The sequence below is a fragment of the Primulina eburnea genome, chromosome 3 (assembly GCF_022965805.1).
Source record: "Primulina eburnea isolate SZY01 chromosome 3, ASM2296580v1, whole genome shotgun sequence".
In the NCBI taxonomy this organism is placed as follows: domain Eukaryota; kingdom Viridiplantae; phylum Streptophyta; class Magnoliopsida; order Lamiales; family Gesneriaceae; genus Primulina; species Primulina eburnea.
In genome coordinates, this window is record NC_133103.1 from 5,036,043 (window position 1) to 5,055,667 (window position 19,625).

At 34.4% G+C, this 19,625-nt stretch overlaps 1 protein-coding gene and 1 pseudogene across 4 annotated transcripts; both read left to right on the plus strand.

Moving 5' to 3' along the window:
* The first annotated feature begins 1,109 nt into the window (after window positions 1-1,109).
* On the plus strand, window positions 1,110-17,031 carry LOC140825629 (vacuolar protein sorting-associated protein 52 A-like). 4 transcript variants are annotated; one of them, XM_073187520.1, is made up of 21 exons: window positions 1,112-1,193; window positions 1,375-1,592; window positions 1,695-1,777; window positions 1,889-1,946; window positions 2,049-2,144; window positions 2,599-2,700; window positions 3,075-3,158; window positions 3,414-3,494; window positions 4,272-4,415; window positions 4,914-5,005; window positions 7,226-7,307; window positions 11,846-12,028; window positions 12,858-12,973; window positions 13,124-13,182; window positions 13,441-13,541; window positions 14,289-14,339; window positions 15,541-15,720; window positions 15,828-15,962; window positions 16,270-16,344; window positions 16,523-16,580; window positions 16,672-17,031. In XM_073187520.1, exons 2-21 carry the CDS (start codon window positions 1,566-1,568, stop codon window positions 16,974-16,976), a joined length of 2,112 nt encoding a protein of 703 aa, XP_073043621.1. In that variant the 5' UTR covers window positions 1,112-1,193; window positions 1,375-1,565; the 3' UTR covers window positions 16,977-17,031. The 4 variants fall into 4 exon arrangements, with proteins under 4 accessions (XP_073043624.1, XP_073043621.1, XP_073043622.1 ...); XM_073187523.1 differs by lacking the exon at window positions 11,846-12,028 and having other exon boundaries at window positions 1,110-1,193; XM_073187521.1 differs by lacking the exons at window positions 1,112-1,193; window positions 1,375-1,592 and having other exon boundaries at window positions 1,889-1,929.
* Window positions 17,032-18,047: 1,016 nt separating this feature from the next.
* On the plus strand, window positions 18,048-19,375 carry LOC140828072 (uncharacterized; annotated as a pseudogene).
* The last annotated feature ends 250 nt before the right edge of the window (window positions 19,376-19,625 follow it).

The window sequence follows — 19,625 nt, forward strand, 5'->3', positions numbered from 1 at the left end:
TATCATATCGTTCATATCAGGAAAAAAATGTTTGCTGTGGAAAAAAAACAGATAATTACAATATGGTTACAAAAACTTTAGAAAAAAAATGTATTGGAGTATAGAAAACAAGACCGAAAAATATACAACACTTCTATCACACTATATAACATTTATTGAAGAGATGATGAGACACACAATAGATTATAGAGAGACTGAGAGAGGCATATCCGTGAAATAAAATAGAGATTGATTTATTTGATTTTTAGAATATAATTAGTTTAAAAATTGATCACTCCAGTCTTTGGCCTTAATTTTCACATTTTATTTATAATATAATTAGTTTAAAAATATTACATACCAAAATACCAAAATATTCAAAATCAATACAGATAACGTACTGAAATTTCGACATATCGATATTTATTCGGTATGTAATCTTGAAATAACAAATGAAATAGAAAGTTTTAACACATAGACTCACTGTGTCAGAACCTGTTATGGATTATAGAGAAATCCAAATCCGATCTACACCGTTCAAAATATATCTCGTGACGTACTGAATATGTTGTCCAAATTTCACCCGAATCAAATGACTATATTTTCACAAATGACCTACTCCAGCAAATTGTGTAAATTTTATATAAGAAAACAATTTTTGTTCGTCATTAAGAAACTGATTCAAATAAACACAAAACCTGATTTCTCGTTGAATTTCTTTACAAACATGCTAACCAATTTTCAACTAATCCAGCAACTGATTCACAAAAGTATGCAAATCCGTTACTCCCTCAACCTCTCTATCTTTTGTGAATTCTTTTGATTGTGTGGTGCCCTAAATTATAAGAAAAGACACCCCTTCATATGAGCTTTTCCCATATGAGCCAAATTCCATCCCCATGCCAGGATATCCAAATGTAGAGCAAAACCAGAGCCCAAATACATCGGGTTTGAAATTTACTTTTTTTAGTGAGTCTCATTCCACGTATCTTAATTTGTGAGACGAGTCAACCCTATTTATTCACATAAAATAATATTCTTATCATAAAAAGTAATTTTTTTCATGATAATCCAAATAAGAGATTTGTCTCACAGATATGACCCGAGATCGTCTCACACAAATTTTTGACAATATTTTTTTGGCTACGGATTTGGACCGATCGTTCTCTCTCTTGCAGCCTCACCACTCGCCCGCCGTCTCTCTCGGGCTGTAGGCGGTAGAGTAGATACTACTTGTGGGGCAGTGTCCTCACAGGATCTCAGCCATTGATTTTACATAGTGATTAAATCTGAGCCTTTGATCACTTTATGGGATGTATATGTGTTTAAATCTGAGCCTTTGATCACCTCATGGATCAGTGCTCTCACAAGTAGGGTGAAATAAACCGGCTGTAGGCTGTGAAGTCATTGCAATCGACCGTGGCCCAATATTATTTCAAGATCCGGTTTTCGAATAATTAATAACAACAATAATTAATAAATGAAAACAACCGAAGAGCGGTCTGCTCTGAAATCAGCCTCTGGTTCCATACATTTGCCATTGCAGCCTGATACACACTCTTGCAACTGTGAAGACAGTCAAGAAGATGGCGGATGCAGCTTCAAATCTAACTGTAAACAATTTTCATCTCATGCTGTGGAATTTGCATTTTAAAGCTATGTATGTGGGAATCATAAAATGTATTTATACAGAAGTTTGTGACTTATATGCATAGGTTGAGGCCAACGATGGATCGAGAACCACGATAGATTTGGGAACCTTCGTTGACGAGTTGACTGCTGAAGATGATGCAGCCAGGTTCTGAATTTCTGAAATTATTTACTCGATTGATTCTGTATGCATATCGTGTATTTTGATAATTCTTTTAGTATTTGCGGGCCTTAGATTTTGTTTTCTTTTCCCGAATAGCGATGATGTCTCATTGGAAGGACTAGATCAAGAGCTTCAAGGTTGTAAAAGCGACGATGTATGCACACAGCATTTTCTGCACTATAGTCGTTGATAGCACCTGGTGTCCACTTACTTCCACTTAAAACAATTTTATGATTTTGCGGTGTTTGTTTTGAAGGTGGTTGCTATGATACTTTCTAAAGGTACGAAATTGCGGGATTACACCAGGGATGTTGAGAATAATCTACACCAAACTGAACTGGACTCTATTGAGGTTTCTGATTCATTGTACTAGCTCCTCAAATACATAGCAACACCTCGTGATATTGATGCTTCACAATACATAGCAACACCTCGTGATATTGATGGTTCACATCATCACATGTCTCGTGTGAAGTTATTTTATCCGCCCTGACTTTCTGGCACGTAGTCGATTCTAGGAAGTTTGAAAGACACTCATTTTGGGACATGGTTCCGCGCAAGAAGAATATGATATTTTCAATTTTGCATGTCAAAATTTAAAAAATGAATTTTAAATGCCAAGTTTCAGAAAGATGAAGATACGTTTTTGGTGGGTGCCATCACTATGCTGAAACTATCAAGTCCAATGCACCTTCACTATGGCCTTGTTTATTGTATTTTAATATGTATTTGTGTGTAAACTATTTTTTTATGGAGAGTGAAAACTAATTTTAGCTTGCTTATGGTGCATTTTTTCATCTGACCAGGATTACATTAAAGAAAGTGACAATTTAATCTCACTTCACGATCAAATTCATGATTGTGACACCATTCTGTCACAAATGGAAATCCTACTCAGTGGATTCCAGGTACATGTTACAGACATTGCTCTGATGCTTCTCATTTTGCTTGGCCTGATATGGTTTCTGGGAACGACAGATTCATGAAGTGAAGATTAGGCTTATTCTTTAAAGTTGTCCCAGATCTATTTTTTTTGAATATGCATGGGTTTGGTGGGATTGTGGAAATGTTCAATTTGATCTCTAAAAGAGGGAGATTCTGTTTCTCTTCTGCCAAATTTTATATGGCTACCTTTTTTAATGCTGTTAATCCTGTTATGTTCTGGTGTTTATTGCTGTGGATAAAATCTACAGTGAATTAGGTGCATAAGTGTTGACGCTGCTGCAATTGTCTCTAAAAGTTGTACCAGAAGGGTCTCAGATTTTATTATCATTTTTTCCAGGATGAGATAGGTACAATAAGTTCAGATATAAAGATTCTTCAGGAAAGATCTATGGATATGGGACTTAAATTGAAAAATCGGAAGGTAATGTGGTTCACCACGGTTCTTTAGAATTTGAAGGCGAACGTATCACAAAATTGATAGAAATTAGAAGAACCTGCATTCCTGTATAACCTTGTTTTTTCTGTTTTTGTATACAACTCATGTTGAAATTGTTGGTAATTTCATGGATGGAAATTCTTTCCAGCAAAAGACTGAGCAAAATCTTTTCACAGCCTTTTAGATGCTTCATTTTGTTGTCTTTCCCCTGTATTTGTGCTCTTATTATTTAACTGGCAGGCAGCAGAATCTAAATTAGCTACATTTGTTGAGGACATCATTGTCCCACCGAGGATGATTGATATAATAGTTGACGGAGAGGTACCTCAAACTTTTGTCGAGTTCTGCTCTTCTTCCTTTTTGGTATTGGTTTTTTATTTAAAAGAACTTATAACCCATTATTTTGTATGTCAATTGCACCTCTATATTGCGTTATAAATGTTCTATAATCATCATTCAGTCTGTAATTTCATATGTATGATCTTGAAATATCAAAATTGATGTTCTATCTACTTAAGTAATGCCAATGTTGTTTGATGAATGGTTGCTTGACTGTGAAATGTATTAACATCTTTATCCATCATTTCCATCTAATGCACGATGACTCAAAATCGAAGCATTTTACAAGTACGAGATAATTAAATTTGATAGCTTTATCTTGTTAAGAATTGCAAGGGCCTATAAAGTTGTTTCTGTTAAGTTGGACAGCAAGTATTGAAGTCATTCCCGCCCGTGCATTAGAAGAAACTAGAAAGGACTCTGTAATCTGTTTCCCAATGGCCCAATCTATGAGTATACCGCTTCATGTCCCCAAATGTAATTGGTGTAGTCCATCTTTTTTATGAGGGGTCTAGGTCTATGATATCCTGGCTCACCCTGTGGGATTTTATTTTTTGTCTGAAATTTCAGTCATACAATTTGCAGTAGTTGTATGTGGATTACAAGGTCAATAATCTAATCAGTTGCCTACCCAAGACCAATTTTTATGTTTTGATTCTTATTCAAATGCAGTCAGTTTGAGCTTGTACCGAATGATTTGACTGCATTTCAGTGTATGTTTCATGGTTTATACACTAGTTTGTTATTTAATATCTTTAGGTGAATGAGGAATATATGAGAACCCTTGAGATTCTTAGTAAAAAGCTGAAGTTTGTTGAAATTGATACCATGGTGAAGACTTCAAAAGCTCTGAGTGATGTTCAACCTGAATTAGAAAAACTTCGCCAGAAAGCAGTTTCTAAGGTATGTAGAATTCGAATATTATTCAGGATCATTTTTCTCATATTTAATTTTACACGGTTAACAAATATTTCAATAAATGACAACGTTGTTGTTTTAGTTAACTATGTCTTTTTTCAAAATTAAGTTTCATGGTTACTGATGGGGTTCCTCATCTGTACGCATAAAGATGGCAGAAACCAGAAGATTTGCAGATGCTTAATTACATCAGGATTGTATAATATTTGAGCCTAAAACACTAGGCATCCAATACAATGATCTCTAGAACACCAATGAGTATTGTTCTTCTCTATGACTTGATTGACTTGTTAGTTTTATGATATGTTAGAATTTAGATTCTCTTTTTCTCATTTGTTTTAAGAAGTCTAATCAGCTGATCTCAATTGTAGTTAATTTGTTGTTGTTGTTTAGACGTGCTGTCATGTGACTATTTTCATTTTGGAAGTTCCATAAATATAAAACTTGATCCATTTGTTTCGTCTTTTTGGCCTGTTGTATCAGGTATTTGACTTCATCGTACAAAAACTCAATGCATTAAGGAAGCCTAAGACAAATGTTCAGATCCTTCAACAAGGCGTTCTTCTAAAATACAAGTAAGCTACTTTGGAAGTGAAACGCTACATTTGCTCATAGCTTTTTCGAAATGATTCAGTTCCTAATTCCTTCTCGAGGCATCCAGTTGTTATTGCTATTGTTTAGTAGCTCCATTTAGGTTCTCTTTACTGGTTTTGTTGGTCTTTTTAGCTGTGCTATACTTAACCAATATTGTTGTAAGCATGTCGGTTGTAGATGAACATGTTTATGGATTATATTTTGAGTCACTGTTTTTGAGATTGAAGTATGAAATTGCATTCATCTTAATCTCTACCGATCATCATATAATGGAAATTAAACATTTGCAAGAACATATTTCCTAAGTAAAGATGGTACTTTGAGTCGTTTGAGTTCTTCACTGAAGTTGTCTTGAATTATGTTAACAATTAACCTTTACCAATTATCAAGACACGTGTACAAATAAACATCCATAAGAACAGATTCTGAGTAAAGATGGGTATTTGAACTGACGTTCTCTCTTATTCTTAGTAATGCATCAAATTCAGTTAGTTAGTTTCGGGATTTAGGTCGAATTTGAATACAAAAGTTGTAGTTTGAAAAAACACTTAAATAAGTCCATCCTTTTAAAGTGCTTTTATTTAAAAAAATAGAAGTGGTTTTGACGGTTAGATAAATATTGAAAAATGCTTGTGTTTTTATTTTGAAATAGAAGTACAAACAGAAGCCCAGATGACAAAAATTGTAACTTTTAAAAATTTAATTTTTTAATTGCTTTTTTAAAACAACTTTTGTAACGAAACAATATATTTTTTAAGAATTTTTTTTTTAAAAAAGTACTTTTAGTCCGTTGGTTTTTCCAACCAAAGGGACTCTTAGTAACTAATTAGGGATTTAATTGACATCAGAAATTTCACGGGATAAAAAGAAGTAAAAATTGGAATGGTCGTGTTTGCACACAATTACTTTAAGAACAAGTAGCTGAACACATCATAGGCGAACATAGTGCTTGTGCAAAATGACATGCCAGCGTCCGAAAAATAGGAACAACAAGATGTGGACACCTGGAAACTTGTTTAATATTAGATTTGCGAAAAATAATTAAATGCCCAGAAATGTCCCCTAATCTTTCCTACTTTTCATATTTTCTTTAATAAACTCACACCTCAACTCTAGTTTCCTTCCATCCTCCCTAATTCTTCTTTTACATCATGTATATACTCAAAATTATATTTTTGGAAATTTTACAATGTGGGGAGTTTAGTAAGATATTTTATTGAGTTGTTCGTTTGTTGGGCTAGAAGAACTAAGTTTTGATTTTGATATTTTTTTATTAAAAATTAAATGTGCAACCAAATCACATGAACGGCGGTACACTTTCATCTACATAAACATAGTGATGTATTGTATCAAGGTGTTTTTAGTATCGCCTGCACTTTCATGTATATCTTAAGGTAAGTTCATGAAAAACTTAAGAGTTAAATTATTTTTTGGTTTTCTATGGTGTTTATGCCTAGATAATAGTATGAAAACTATATTATATTCATATAACTCTTAAAATAAAGTCTTTTGATTCTAAAACTTGGTTTTTGATTTCTATCTACTTGAAGATAAAATGAGTTTTGATCTTTATAAATGAATTAAAATAATAGTAGCAGAATTTAGTTTTGTCGTATTGATTTGTATTTGTTTATGAAATCGAAGATATTGAATTATTGTTTGAATTTCAACTATTGAATCTGGAATTATAATTATTACAGACCTGGAAATAAATCTGGCTTGTGTTTTTCTTGATTTAAGGTGTATGCTGTTTACCTGTTTTGTTCGGATGATTGGATCCCAGATCAAGGATTTATGTTGGAAAACAGAACGAAATTTTTGTAAAAGGCCTTTGTTGTTCATTTATTTATTGCATTCTGAGCTGGAATAGTTGCCATCATGCGTCTTTTAAGTTATTTTGGCAACTTACATATAATTTACAAGTAAATAAAATAAAAATCGTACAGGTGACTCATGTAGATTCAAGGCAAATTGCTCATTTATCCTGGCTGGTGATTTCTGTTGAAAATAGTTGTTAAGTCGGTCTCTATTCTTAGTGGTGTGTTTTCATCAATGTTATTCCTCGGGTGAGGAATACTTTGTCACTCACCTGAACGAGCTTCAGATTTTAAATATGTACCCAACACTTAATATCTATAAGCAATATGGTATATTATTGTCCCAACTTGGTAGAATCCTGTATAACATGTTAATATTTGCAGATATGTGATTTTGTTCCTAAAAGACCATGGGAAAGATGTGTATCTTGAGGTCCGTGCTGCGTACATTGACACAATGAATAAGGTAAATCATCCTTAATAATTCAACAAATATTTATTGCTTGTGTTATCAAACATCATTTAAAGTTATGCCTCAATCCTCATCTATGTATATCATTTCAAAAAAATTGGGTGATGTCATCTCTTCTTTTTTGTTATTTGATGAGAAGAAAAAGGGTTATTGAATTATGAAAAATTGTTGTTCTTTCTTATGTATAAGAGAAATACACACATAAATATATTTTCATTTAAAAGAATATTATATTCATTAATTAAAAGTATTTTACAATATCCTGACACTCCTGATAAAATTCCAATGTAAAATCATCTGGGCCCGGAGCCTTTTCTCCATCACTTTCAAACACTGCCCTTAATCTCATATCTCACCATCGATTTTCTATGCCCCAATCCTTTCCACTAGATATGTTGTATAATTTTCTGAAAAACTCTAAAATGGTCGATTCAATCTACTCATCATTTGAAGTTATCGACCTATCTACCTGCCCCGGTTTATCTTAAGACTTGCTTTTACGATGGTTTAATAGAGAACGGATTTTTTTGTGTGTTATGATACTCTTTTCTCAACCATTTAACTTTTACGTTTTGATTATCAATCTAATTCCTTCGACGCTTTATCAATCTAATTCCTTCGACGCTCTAACTCATCTAATGCACATTTGGCTTCCTTTATTTAGATTGTTACCTCATCTGGACCTTAACACTTATTTTCTTGCTAATCCAACTGACGGATTTTATTTTTCAACTCCACACATAAATATTACTTTTGATAGCTATAAGTTTCGTCATAGATTTGTACCCCCCCCAACCTTGAAGATCTGAATTGTTCCACCAAGATGAAATTAGTTAAACTATTATGTTTCAACCACGCATTCTCGAATCTACTTTGCCTTAATAGTATCTATGATCACTTGAAAATGATTCGAAATCATTTTGGATAAGACTGTTTGTCAGCACTAAGGAAAAATATCCACCCGTCCCCTAAAAACAAGAATCTGTCCAACCTACAACAAATATGAGACGCCCTCAAATTCGACCAAGTATACTTTGCATTCAACAAATATGGATCGTACAACTTTAATTCCCTGATCAACGAATCAAAACACTTCATGCTCGTTGTTAAGGATCTACCATTCATTTTTCACTTAATGATATAACGACATTGAAGTCCTCATAAACACCAATTATCCACACAAATTACTGTTAGTACCGCCGATTCATCTAAAAAATTCTGTTTTTCCCTTGGCTTGCAAGGTCCATAGACTGCTGAAAACCACCACCTTATACCAACATCATTTCACTTCCCCCCACCAACCATCCTCCTCACTCGGTCAACTACCATCTGAGCATATGATTGTCATTCAAGGATCTTGTACTCTGCAATGTTAACAGATTCCATCACTATTCAGATATCCAAGAGACCAAATTGCGATTGAATCTGCAACATACTATTAATAAAACCACATTTAGGCCAACCACCTTGATTTTGGCTGCATATAAATCCTTAAGCATAACAATGTGTTGGCAAATTTCCAATAGACCCCCACAACAATCCTTGATAATCTTAAGCAAATCTGTCGACCACAGGTTCCACGGAATTTCGAAAATTCTAATCCAACCACCACAACACTCATAAACTACCTCATTTCTGTTTATTTCCTTACTCGATCTTTCATAGGACAAAGTAACTATCTTTTCAAAGGAACATCTCCTCAGTCTCAATAAAACGTGGAATCCTCGTCATTATTTGGTCAATGCACCACCTTGTCGGCTTGAAACGGAAAAATTTCAATACGCCGCTTGTCCGCCTTGGTGAGAACAATCAATTTCGAAAAGATATTGATCTCCTCCTTAGTGATAATAAGTGCTTCACTCTAGTCCTTATTCTTACCGTTAAAAAGTTTGATCTTGTCCTCAAGATGGCAGACGTTGGCTTATTCCGTGCTTGATCAACTTTCTGAAATGACTGAAAATCTCGCTCTCGACCTACTCGTGGATTTACCAGCACCTATTTTTTCCCACGCAGGGCTTTGGACAAATGATTAGCCAAGCACTTCCACTCCCACAAAGCAGTACCACTCGGTAGTATGATACACTGCCTCTTAGCTCACTGAATGGATTTAATAACTTCCAAAAAGCTACCTCGGTTATTGACAAACCTTTGAATAGATAGTAGTACATTAATGCCCCTGAAACGGTTAAAAGGCGGGCATGATTTAACATTATTGATGTAATCCACAACCATTGGATATTACCAAAATCTGCTTCCAACAAATAACTCGCATTCCTAGTTCTTTGTGCTAGACAAATTGAAGTTCCTCTACTACCCAGCCTGATTCCAAACGAGAAACATAATGATCACAAAACCTACTCAGAAATCTCTGCAATGGTGGTTTCGAGGAGCCCCTTGACGCATATCAGACAAGTGTTTAAAATGGTTGACTGTGAGAAAACCAAAGCGAAGACACTAAAAAGGCTGAATAAACGACATGGCTGAGGCCAGGCCCAATGATCCCGAGAAAGCAAAGGATAAGAGAGCTTAATATCATTCTAATAAAACTTTGTTCCATCTCCAAAAAAAAATACGTGAAAAAGACCAAGATAGAAGGAAGAGACGCCACCAGCAAACAAATAAAAACAATCAACGAGAAAGAAGAAGACTGACAGAAATTGGAAGAGAAAGGAATGGAATATACGAGAAAATAAAGGCTTGGATAAACTAGAAGCCAGAAAACGACTAGGGAACAAACGAAGACACTTGCAAGTGACCAGTGAGGATTGACGGAGCACGAGAAAGGAGAAGGAAACCTGAACAGACACAACCACTCGTTGACTAAATATCAGCAACAACTCCATGGGACGACCAAGGGAAAAGAAGTTGGCGGCGCCGGTCGTCGACTGCCGACGACTGGCGATGGTTGGAGAATGAGACAAAGGCTTGGAAAGTATAAGACTGATCTAACACCTATGATTCACGACCCAAAATACAAATAAATATATTTTATAACATAATAAAAGTGTTATCCAAGACTCTCCCTCAAGCTGGAGCATATAAATTAAGTACGCAAATCGTGGAACAAAAGGCTAAAATATGCCAAATGCCAATCCTTAGTGAAAATATCAACATGTTGTTTTGAGAAATACGCAAACAAAATGCTGATTCTCTTGTTCCTTACAACATCAGTAATTAGTTAATAACAACGTGGACAGCCACCTGATTGTCATAATGGATGTTGGAAGTGAGAATTTCTCATTTAAATCAATAAGGTCTTTAACCACTCCATAGAAAATGTTATATCAGGTATGGTTGGAGAGAAATAGAAGAATTTTTGATGAAATATCACAGAATAGAGAACAGTGCTGGGAAAAAATCAAGATCACTGTAGCTACATGGATCGGAACTCATGATGACTTCGACAATGTCTCTGTCTTTGACTTAGTGCGAGATTGGGCCTTTGTTTTTCGTTAAAGATATTTCTTAAGATGTACTTCATGATAGTGGACCACTAGTCCACTGATGTAATTGTTCTTATCATATTATTAATAAAATTTGTTTCTTATAAAAAAAAAGATACCAGTCAGAAATATACGTTTTCCAACAAGTCGGCGATACTATGATGTGTCTGCAAACGTTTCTCCATCTTTATCTCAAAAATCATAGTAAATATCCGTAGTTTTGTCTTAGGCCTCCATCCAAAAAATGTGGTTCCTGTAGAAGATCAAATTTATACTACCTTTTAGATCAAACAACACTGAATTATTATGAGCTATCTCCATCACAAAAACGTATCTTGGTGATAATGTCTCTTGCACAAAATGTCATTGTGGATATTTTCTACCTTCTTTGTAATAAGTAAAACAACTATCAGTCAAAAGAATTTCATCAACATCAACTAGTATTAGTGTCACAAGTGAACTACGACAAACAGATGTAGAGTGATCTATTTGCTGAGTTGCTAACAATGAATTTGTCAGACTTCATAACCTTAAGTTGCTCTTGGATTAATTGATTTGAATTAGAGAAAAATATTTGATTTGGGAAATGATATAATAGATTTGAAATTCACTTGAATTTTTCTATCTAAATAAATCAAGAAATTTGAAATCATGCATTTGAAGTCTGTCAATCCAAGCAAAACCTTACGAAATTGTTAACCTTGCACGTGGACTTTGTTAGAAAATATGAATAACTTTATTAAGTTTGCACACCATCTTCTCCCCTTAAGTAACATGTCCTAGATGTTGCTGCATGCACACTTATTTTGACAAGTCACTTAAGAAGGCATTCTTGACCCATCCCTTATTCATAACAGTGGAGTGAATGACCTAAATTGAATTTAGGTGAGCAGCAGGAGAAAATATTTCAAAACGATCTATTTTATGAACCCTTCTGCAACTAATGTAGCTTTGTACCTATCAATATTACCATGAGGCTGGTATTTGATGGTAAACACCCATCTACAGCCAAGCCTTATGAACACTTATATCCCATTCCTCTTAAAGCGGCCAGGTTCTCATGGATTGGTCCCCTTTTATGTTTTTCAGGTCCTCGGCACAAAAATTCGAGCTTATATTCAAGCGTTAGAGAAGTTGCAATTGGATATAGCATTATCAAGTGATTTAATTGGTGTCGACACCAGAAGCACCAGTCTTTTCTCACGAGGGAGAGAGCCTTTGAAAAACCGGTCGGCTGTTTTTGCTTTGGGAGAAAGGATAAATGTTCTTAAGGTCTGTCATCAGAAGGCATTATTCTAGATTCTTTATTTTCGAAACTGTAAGTTATGACAAGCTGCTTGTTTTACATGACATCATGTTACTATCTTCAGCATAGTATCTTTTGACTTTTGATTATTTATTTGAATTGATCTGAAGAGCATTCATCGTTTGGAAGGCTTTCCGTGATTTATGGGTGATGCTTTTTTTTTATGCAAGATTTTTTAGGCACTAACCTGTAACTAAAGTCCTATTGTATTGATGTCATTAAATGTGAGAGCTCTCGGGATTTCTGCTTCAGTCTTAGCAAATCTTTAACCGATGGCTCATATCTTTTCTGGTTGGTGATCATATTATTTTCATTCGTCTTTTTCACATGTTTCTTCCGAGTAAATTACTGCTAATTAATTGTCATTTAACAACCAGGCATAACCAAGTAAAAATAATACAAATCAAAACTATCTGTGACTAAGTATTAGATTGTTTCCCTTCCAAGTTCCCATATCTCGTTTATTAGTTTTTCCTTTTGCCTTTTAACTTCTGTACAATATTCGTACAGGGATTCACCTTTAGTATATTGTGCGATGAGAATCAACTGAGAGCATGTATGAAACTGACAAAAGATAAAAATACTGATCGGTATTGGTATGGATCAAAGAGTTGAAACATATTTTGTCATCACCTGCAGTTTGTGTTTTATCCTGTCACCTATATTTATAATCAACCTCTGTGTATATGTAATCAATATTCTGATTGACATTCCTTGGAGTATTTGATCCTCTTCTCTCAGCTGGTGCCTCAGAAGTGAACATTTGACTGATCTATTATTCTCTTTTGATGACAGGAAATAGACGAGTCTGCTTTGATTCCACATATAGCTGAAGTCAGCGGTAAAAAGTACCCTTATGAAGTCCTATTCAGGAGCTTGCACAAGCTGCTTATGGATACTGCTGCTTCAGAGTATTTTCGGACTTTTTCTCTCTTTCTTTTTTAACTTTTGTTATGTTTCAAATGTATACAATAGCTGTTATATTCTTCTATTGGATGTACCTATTTTATACTGTCATAACAGCGAACGTTTACAATGATATATACCTATTCATATTTCAGATACCTTTTCTGCGACGAGTTCTTTGGGGAAGAATCTATGTTTTATGATATATTTGCAGGTATTTGCAACTGTACACTGTATTTAAGTTTGCACGATTTCTATCCTCTAGAATGTTCTAATATTCTTGTTGGTGGTAGTATGATAGTATGGGTCAAATCTTTGGGTGATGGTAACTTCTAGGAGCTATTGCCTTTAGTATGCTTACACAAAATAAAACTATCAACCAGAATACATAATTCGATAATAACAACTTTCCAATGTATAATTTGTCCTACACTGATGATTTTTCTGAAATACCTCATGCTTGGATTATCAGGTCCCTTCTCAGTAATTGACGAACATTTAAATGCAATTCTCTCAAATTGCTTTGACGCAATTGGTTTGATGCTGATGATTCGCATTATCTACCAACACCAGGTAACATGCTGATGCAACACAATTTGATCTTTCAGCCTTCATATGTTTCTTAGAGAACCATTTTATTTTGTTATTTGAGTGAATCTGTCTCTTCAAGTTTTCTCCCCTCTTCCCTGTTGATATTTCTAGAATCCAAATTTCAACTTCATGTACTGATGTATGATATTTTATAAACTGATGTGGTTTGTAAAGATCATGTTTCAGAATTAAGACATAACGATGTTGAAAGGCTGTATTATATCCGATGCGTTTATCTTTCTTTGGGATGATAAACTTTGTTGACGCCATGGTTGGATCATGAATATTTGGATGTTCTGTGCTTAAGAACATGTAAATATTTTAAGGCCATCCAGGGTTCCTTTTTGTTTGCTCCAGACAACTGCTAGAGTGCAAAAATAATATGAACTTTTTTGTGCCTGGGGTTAATTTTTGTATCTGTGGCAGCTATTTCTGCATCAAATAGAACTGAACTTTTTTCCTGTTTTATTCATTCTGCATGCTATCTTGCCATCAACGAGTGTTAACACTCACTCACTGTAGGTGGTTCAAGAAACTGTTGTTTTCTATCTGCATGTATGACCTCTGGCATGCATTGCCGGTACTTGATGTGAAAGTTTGTTGTCTGTATCTGAACAGTTCGCAAATTTGCTCTTGAATGCATATACTGACGTTAAATAATTGCGTAAGTTAAATGTTAATTCCAAGATTTAGTATTTTTGTTTTAATGTTGTTTTATTTTCGTCTCAGCTTATAATGTCTCGACGACGAATACCATGCCTGGATTCATATTTAGATAAGGTATTTATCTGTAACTTTTCTTAGTGAACCTTATGATGGATATTGATTTCTCCCGACTCGTTTCCCGATACTGGCCTTCAGTTGCGTGACAATTTAATATTTGGTTTCTTTTTGCACATATTTTTCTTGGTTCGCACACTTTTCAACGGGTGCTGACTGTGTTATGTGAGTCCATATGTGATTACTAAGTAAACATGGAATAAGCTAGGTAACCGTGTTATTTCACAAGGTTTGGTTTTCATTCCGGAAACCCATTTCACTTTTCATAAATAAAATTAAATACTATCACCTCATTTTAATTTTTTCCCTCAACATTTTTCTCGTTTACAATTTCTCCAACTGTACTCATTACAATTTATTCAACTTTTTATCACTTCCCAAAATACTCAATTATTATATCATATTTTAATCAAATGTATTTTAATTTTTTTAAAAATATCCACCCATAATCATCATCCACACATTTATAATTCAAACATAAAATAGCATTTATAAAAATATAATGTAACCTGAATTTATGTATGGTAAAAGTTGTCTTCTAATGCCACACATACCTTTTTTACTCAGAAACATTTCTCAAAATCTTAAAGAGAACTTTTTCCCAAAACATTAAAGCTGAAACCAAACATTGCATCTGTTTTTTGGTTGTAACAAGCAAAAAGGAAAAAAGGAGTCAGGTTTTTTGTCACAAGGACTATACCTATGGGCAAAGGCTAAAAGTCTCAATTTCTTATTATTGTTTCTTTAATTCTAATATGGTCGCAACATCTTTATACAGATTATAAAATAAATCAAAGAATGGTGCTTATAACTTGTGAAATTGTTGATTAAGCATCAATTTTAGAGCTCTTATGAAATAGGATGTGATTATTTGAAGATGAAAGTTATATATGAAAGAATAGAAGTAAGATAATTGGTTTTTTAGAATTTTAATTTTTTTCTAAGCCTTGAGAAATAAAAAATGTATCCCCGTTCATGTGTATTACACGCGTGCCCAATTTTCTTCTATTTTGAGTTTCTTAGATGTGCCATGTGCCATCTTTGACACAGTGTCGAATGTTTATCCCACATGATAAGAAATGCTTTTGAAGTGTCTGTCTATCATAGCTGGTGTAATTCTAAAAATGACTGTTTCTGCTGGAAAAATCAAATTAATTTTTTGGCAATGACCATAAATGCATTCTGTTCTCATTATGAGCAGGTCAACATTGCTTTATGGCCTCGGTTTAAGATGGTATTCGACATGCACCTCAACAGCCTAAGGAATGCCGTTGTCCGGAATTTATGGGAGGATGATGTACATCCACATTATGTCATGAGACGCTACGCCGAATTTACAGCTTCACTATTTCAGCTTAATGTTGATTATGGAGATGGTCAGGTAAAGGGGTACACAAAACTTTAGTTTCCTTTGTTATTTTTTGCAGCATGGGAATAGAATTATTCGAAGCTCTTAGTTTCTGTTTAAAAACCGATTAAATATTACAGCTTGAACTGAACTTGGAAAGATTGCGAATGGCTATTGATGATTTGCTGGTCAAGCTTGCCAAATTGTTCACAAAGCCAAAGTTGCAGACAGTATTTCTCATAAATAACTATGACATGACAATTGCAGTATTAAAGGTATGATATGGTGTCAAACGAAATTATTATTCAGCTAGGGGAGTTTTAACTTTTTGGCTACATGCACAAATCCATGCTCATATCTATTTACATACTTGCATACGGGGATGGCCAGGGGTTGGATACTCCGTCTATATTACTCTGTTAAAACTGAAAGCTTTTTCTCCTTCGCCATATATGCATCACAACTATATTCACTAGTGCTTGCATGCTGAAATACATTTATTCAATTATTCCTGCACGCTTTGTAAGATACGCTTCACCTGTTAGATGTTAGTGTTCATGAAGTTTTTCTCGTATGCATCAGGAAGCTGGTCCTGATGGTGGGAAAATTCAAATGCACTTTGAAGAACTGTTGAAGAACAATACATCCATTTTTGTGGTAAATGTGGCATGATAGTTTGACAAGCTTACTAACTGATTCGAGTATTTGTTTGGAAGATTTTGACCTGTTATATTATGACTGCTGAATGCTAACAAGGTTGGATAATTCGGTTCAACTAAGAAAGTGTAGAATTTTTGCCTGATTTCGGCATTGACGGATGAAATTTCGGATGCAGGAGGAAGTACTGGTGGAGCACTTCAACGATCTGATTAAGTTTGTGAAGACAAGGGCCTGTATGTTTCGAATTTGATTTTGTTTTAAATAAGATTTTACCATTAGTGTTTTATTATTAGCTAGCTTATTTAACTATTGCTACGGTTGCAGCTGAGGACCCAAGTTCTGCTTCGGAGCGCCCAATTACTGTGACTGAGGTGGAGCCTATTGTGAAGGACTTCGCGAGTAGATGGAAAGCTGCGATAGAGCTTATGCACAATGATGTGATCACTTCATTCAGTAACTTCTTATGTGGTATGGAAATTCTGAGAGCTGCGTTGACTCAACTATTGCTTTATTATACGCGGCTTTCAGATTGCGTAAAGAGAATTGGTGGTGGGTCTGCTTTGAACAAGGATTTGGTTTCAATATCGTCCATAATGTATGAAATTAGAAAATACTCAAGGACCTTTTAAGTTTTGATAGCTTTCTCGAGAGCTCCATTATTGATATTTTTACCGAACTTTTTTAGTTGAAGACGACGTCAGGCTTGCTGCGAACAAAACCTGGACGTACCCAACATTTTTTGTGTTTCAAAAACTTGTTTGAACCAAACTTTGCATACAATTGCTTGCTAAAGTTCAATTCAATGAAAATATACATTTTGGCTCTCATTGCACCAGTTGACCAATTGATAAAGACATGATTTCTTCTTGCAATTATTTAGTTTATAACTTATACTTCGAGTATACGAGAGTGCTTTGGAAGCTTTGAGTATGCTCTACCCGGTGAAGCTTCGTCATACTAATTCATGTGGGATCCAAGCAATTATGTTGGTTGAGCATATTACTGTAATTTTGATGTCCACACGAGGTTTCTTGAAGGGGAATGCTAGCCTTTAATTTTAAACTATGATGATGTACTTGAAGAAATAAATTTCCATCAGAGTTTTATTGTTAACAACGAAAAGTTGATCAAATCTTAAATATAGATTCATACAAAAATAAAATGAATTTCAAATGATATAATTATTGAGTTTGAAATTCATTTTAATTAATATAAATATAATGTTGAATTTGAAGTTCATGATCTTATTTATCTAAAACAACGAAAATATATTTGAATGCATTCAAAATATATGTATCTAAAATCCATATCTAAATGTAAAATGAAGTAATTTTATAAATAATTTATAATTGACTCCTTTTAAAAAAAACTTTACATAAATTGATAAAATAATAGCTAAACAAAATCTACCAGTTTAAAAATTTTCCTATATCTATAAATATAGGTAACGATAAAATACTATATGTGCCATAAATTTGCATTATTATTGCGAACAATTAATCAAACCGTATTTCTTTGGGAAAAAAACCCGATTAATTTACAATAAATAATATATAATATACAAATTTAAAGAAAAACATAAGATATAATTTACTTCTACGAGTTGTTACCTACTCTCAAAAAATAAAAATAAAAATATAATATTTTATAGGATGGGGCTGCCACACAGTACCAGTAATTATTTCCAGGCAATAATTTTGAAATATTATTTCTTTGCCCCCACACGTATCCCGTAGCTGCCTTATTTCCCAATCTGCACAGCTTTAAAACCCTAAACAAGATGACAAGAACCCAGTGTACTTGGGAGAATCGGAACATCGACAGGGTTTATTTATCGCCGCCGACTCGCTTTCGATTCCGATTACAGAGGTGCGAAAATCATGGCCTCCTCCACAACAGAGACGGAGAAATCGGGAATCAAGATAGTCAGCAACCCCACTGAAGCTAAACTTTCCGACCTCGGTGTTCGCTCTTGGCCCAAGTAAATATATATCTCTCGCTCTTGTGTAATTTTACTCTCATTTGAAAAATCTTCTCCAGCTGAGATTGCATGTTTTTTTCAGTCTTGCTATTGAGGTTGAGGTTAGTGTACAACAAAATAATTCATTTTTTCGCGCTTCGTAATGAAAGAGGTCATCTTTGTCTCAGTATCTGATATCGGAGACACCCTAGAGTTTGTTGAATAGCATCTCGCCAGGCGTTTGCTGGAATGTGTTTTTCTAAGATAGCCTGAGATTGGTGTGTTGCTTGAATTATTGAAAATTGACTGGAACAATGGAGCTTTATTTTTAGAATGTGATTATCCGGTTATCCTTTGCATTTTACCAATACATTGATGATATTGAACATATATATGTCTAGGAATGGAAGCCAACTTGAACGGCATTCTGTTAGATTCAATTATAAATTAAGGAAGAAATGAAGAAAGAAGAGATAGAACAAAGCAATCAGAACACATTCTCTCCATATAACGTTTCCTCTAGATTTTCAATCTCGGGATACAAAATCAGCAGTTGATGAATGCTAACTTGTGTAACCATCATTGGACGAGGCTTATCGATTTAAAACAAAATCAGCAGTTTATGAATTCTATCATCATTTTATTATAGATATCATGTTTGCTGGACTCAATAGATCATTAGTGTGAGTTCTGTAAACGTTATTATATCAATATATATCTCTCTCTTTTGGTTTCTCACATAACCACATCTTCGTTTCTTGTTTGCTTAAAGGTGGGGTTGTCCCTGCAAGCAAATTTCCGTGGACATACTCTTCACGAGAGACGTGCTACCTGTTGAAGGGAAAGGTGAAAGTGTATCCTGATGGATCTGATGAGGCGGTTGAAATTGGCGCTGGTGACTTGGTTGTGTTCCCCAAGGGAATGAGTTGCACTTGGGATGTATCTGAAACTGTTGACAAGCATTACCAATTTGAGTGAACTTCAAGTAATATATATGACTGTGAGGATATGTATCACTTGACCGCTGATTATGTACTCGTTCCATAATTGAAAACTGATTACCGTTTAGCGTCTTCTTCAGGTTTAGTCCCCGCCGCCCTAGTGATCATCAGACAACGAAATGTCGAATGATCAGTCGGCTTTAATAAATTTCTTTTTACTTGGTGGTAAGAACAAATGTTTAATGATTTGGATGATAAAATTTAAATAACTGGATTGTTCATCAACAAATGCAAACATTGTATGTGAATTCATTCTCTATGGAACATATATACATTCGAGATCTTATGTTAATTCATAGGTACACATTAAGACATGC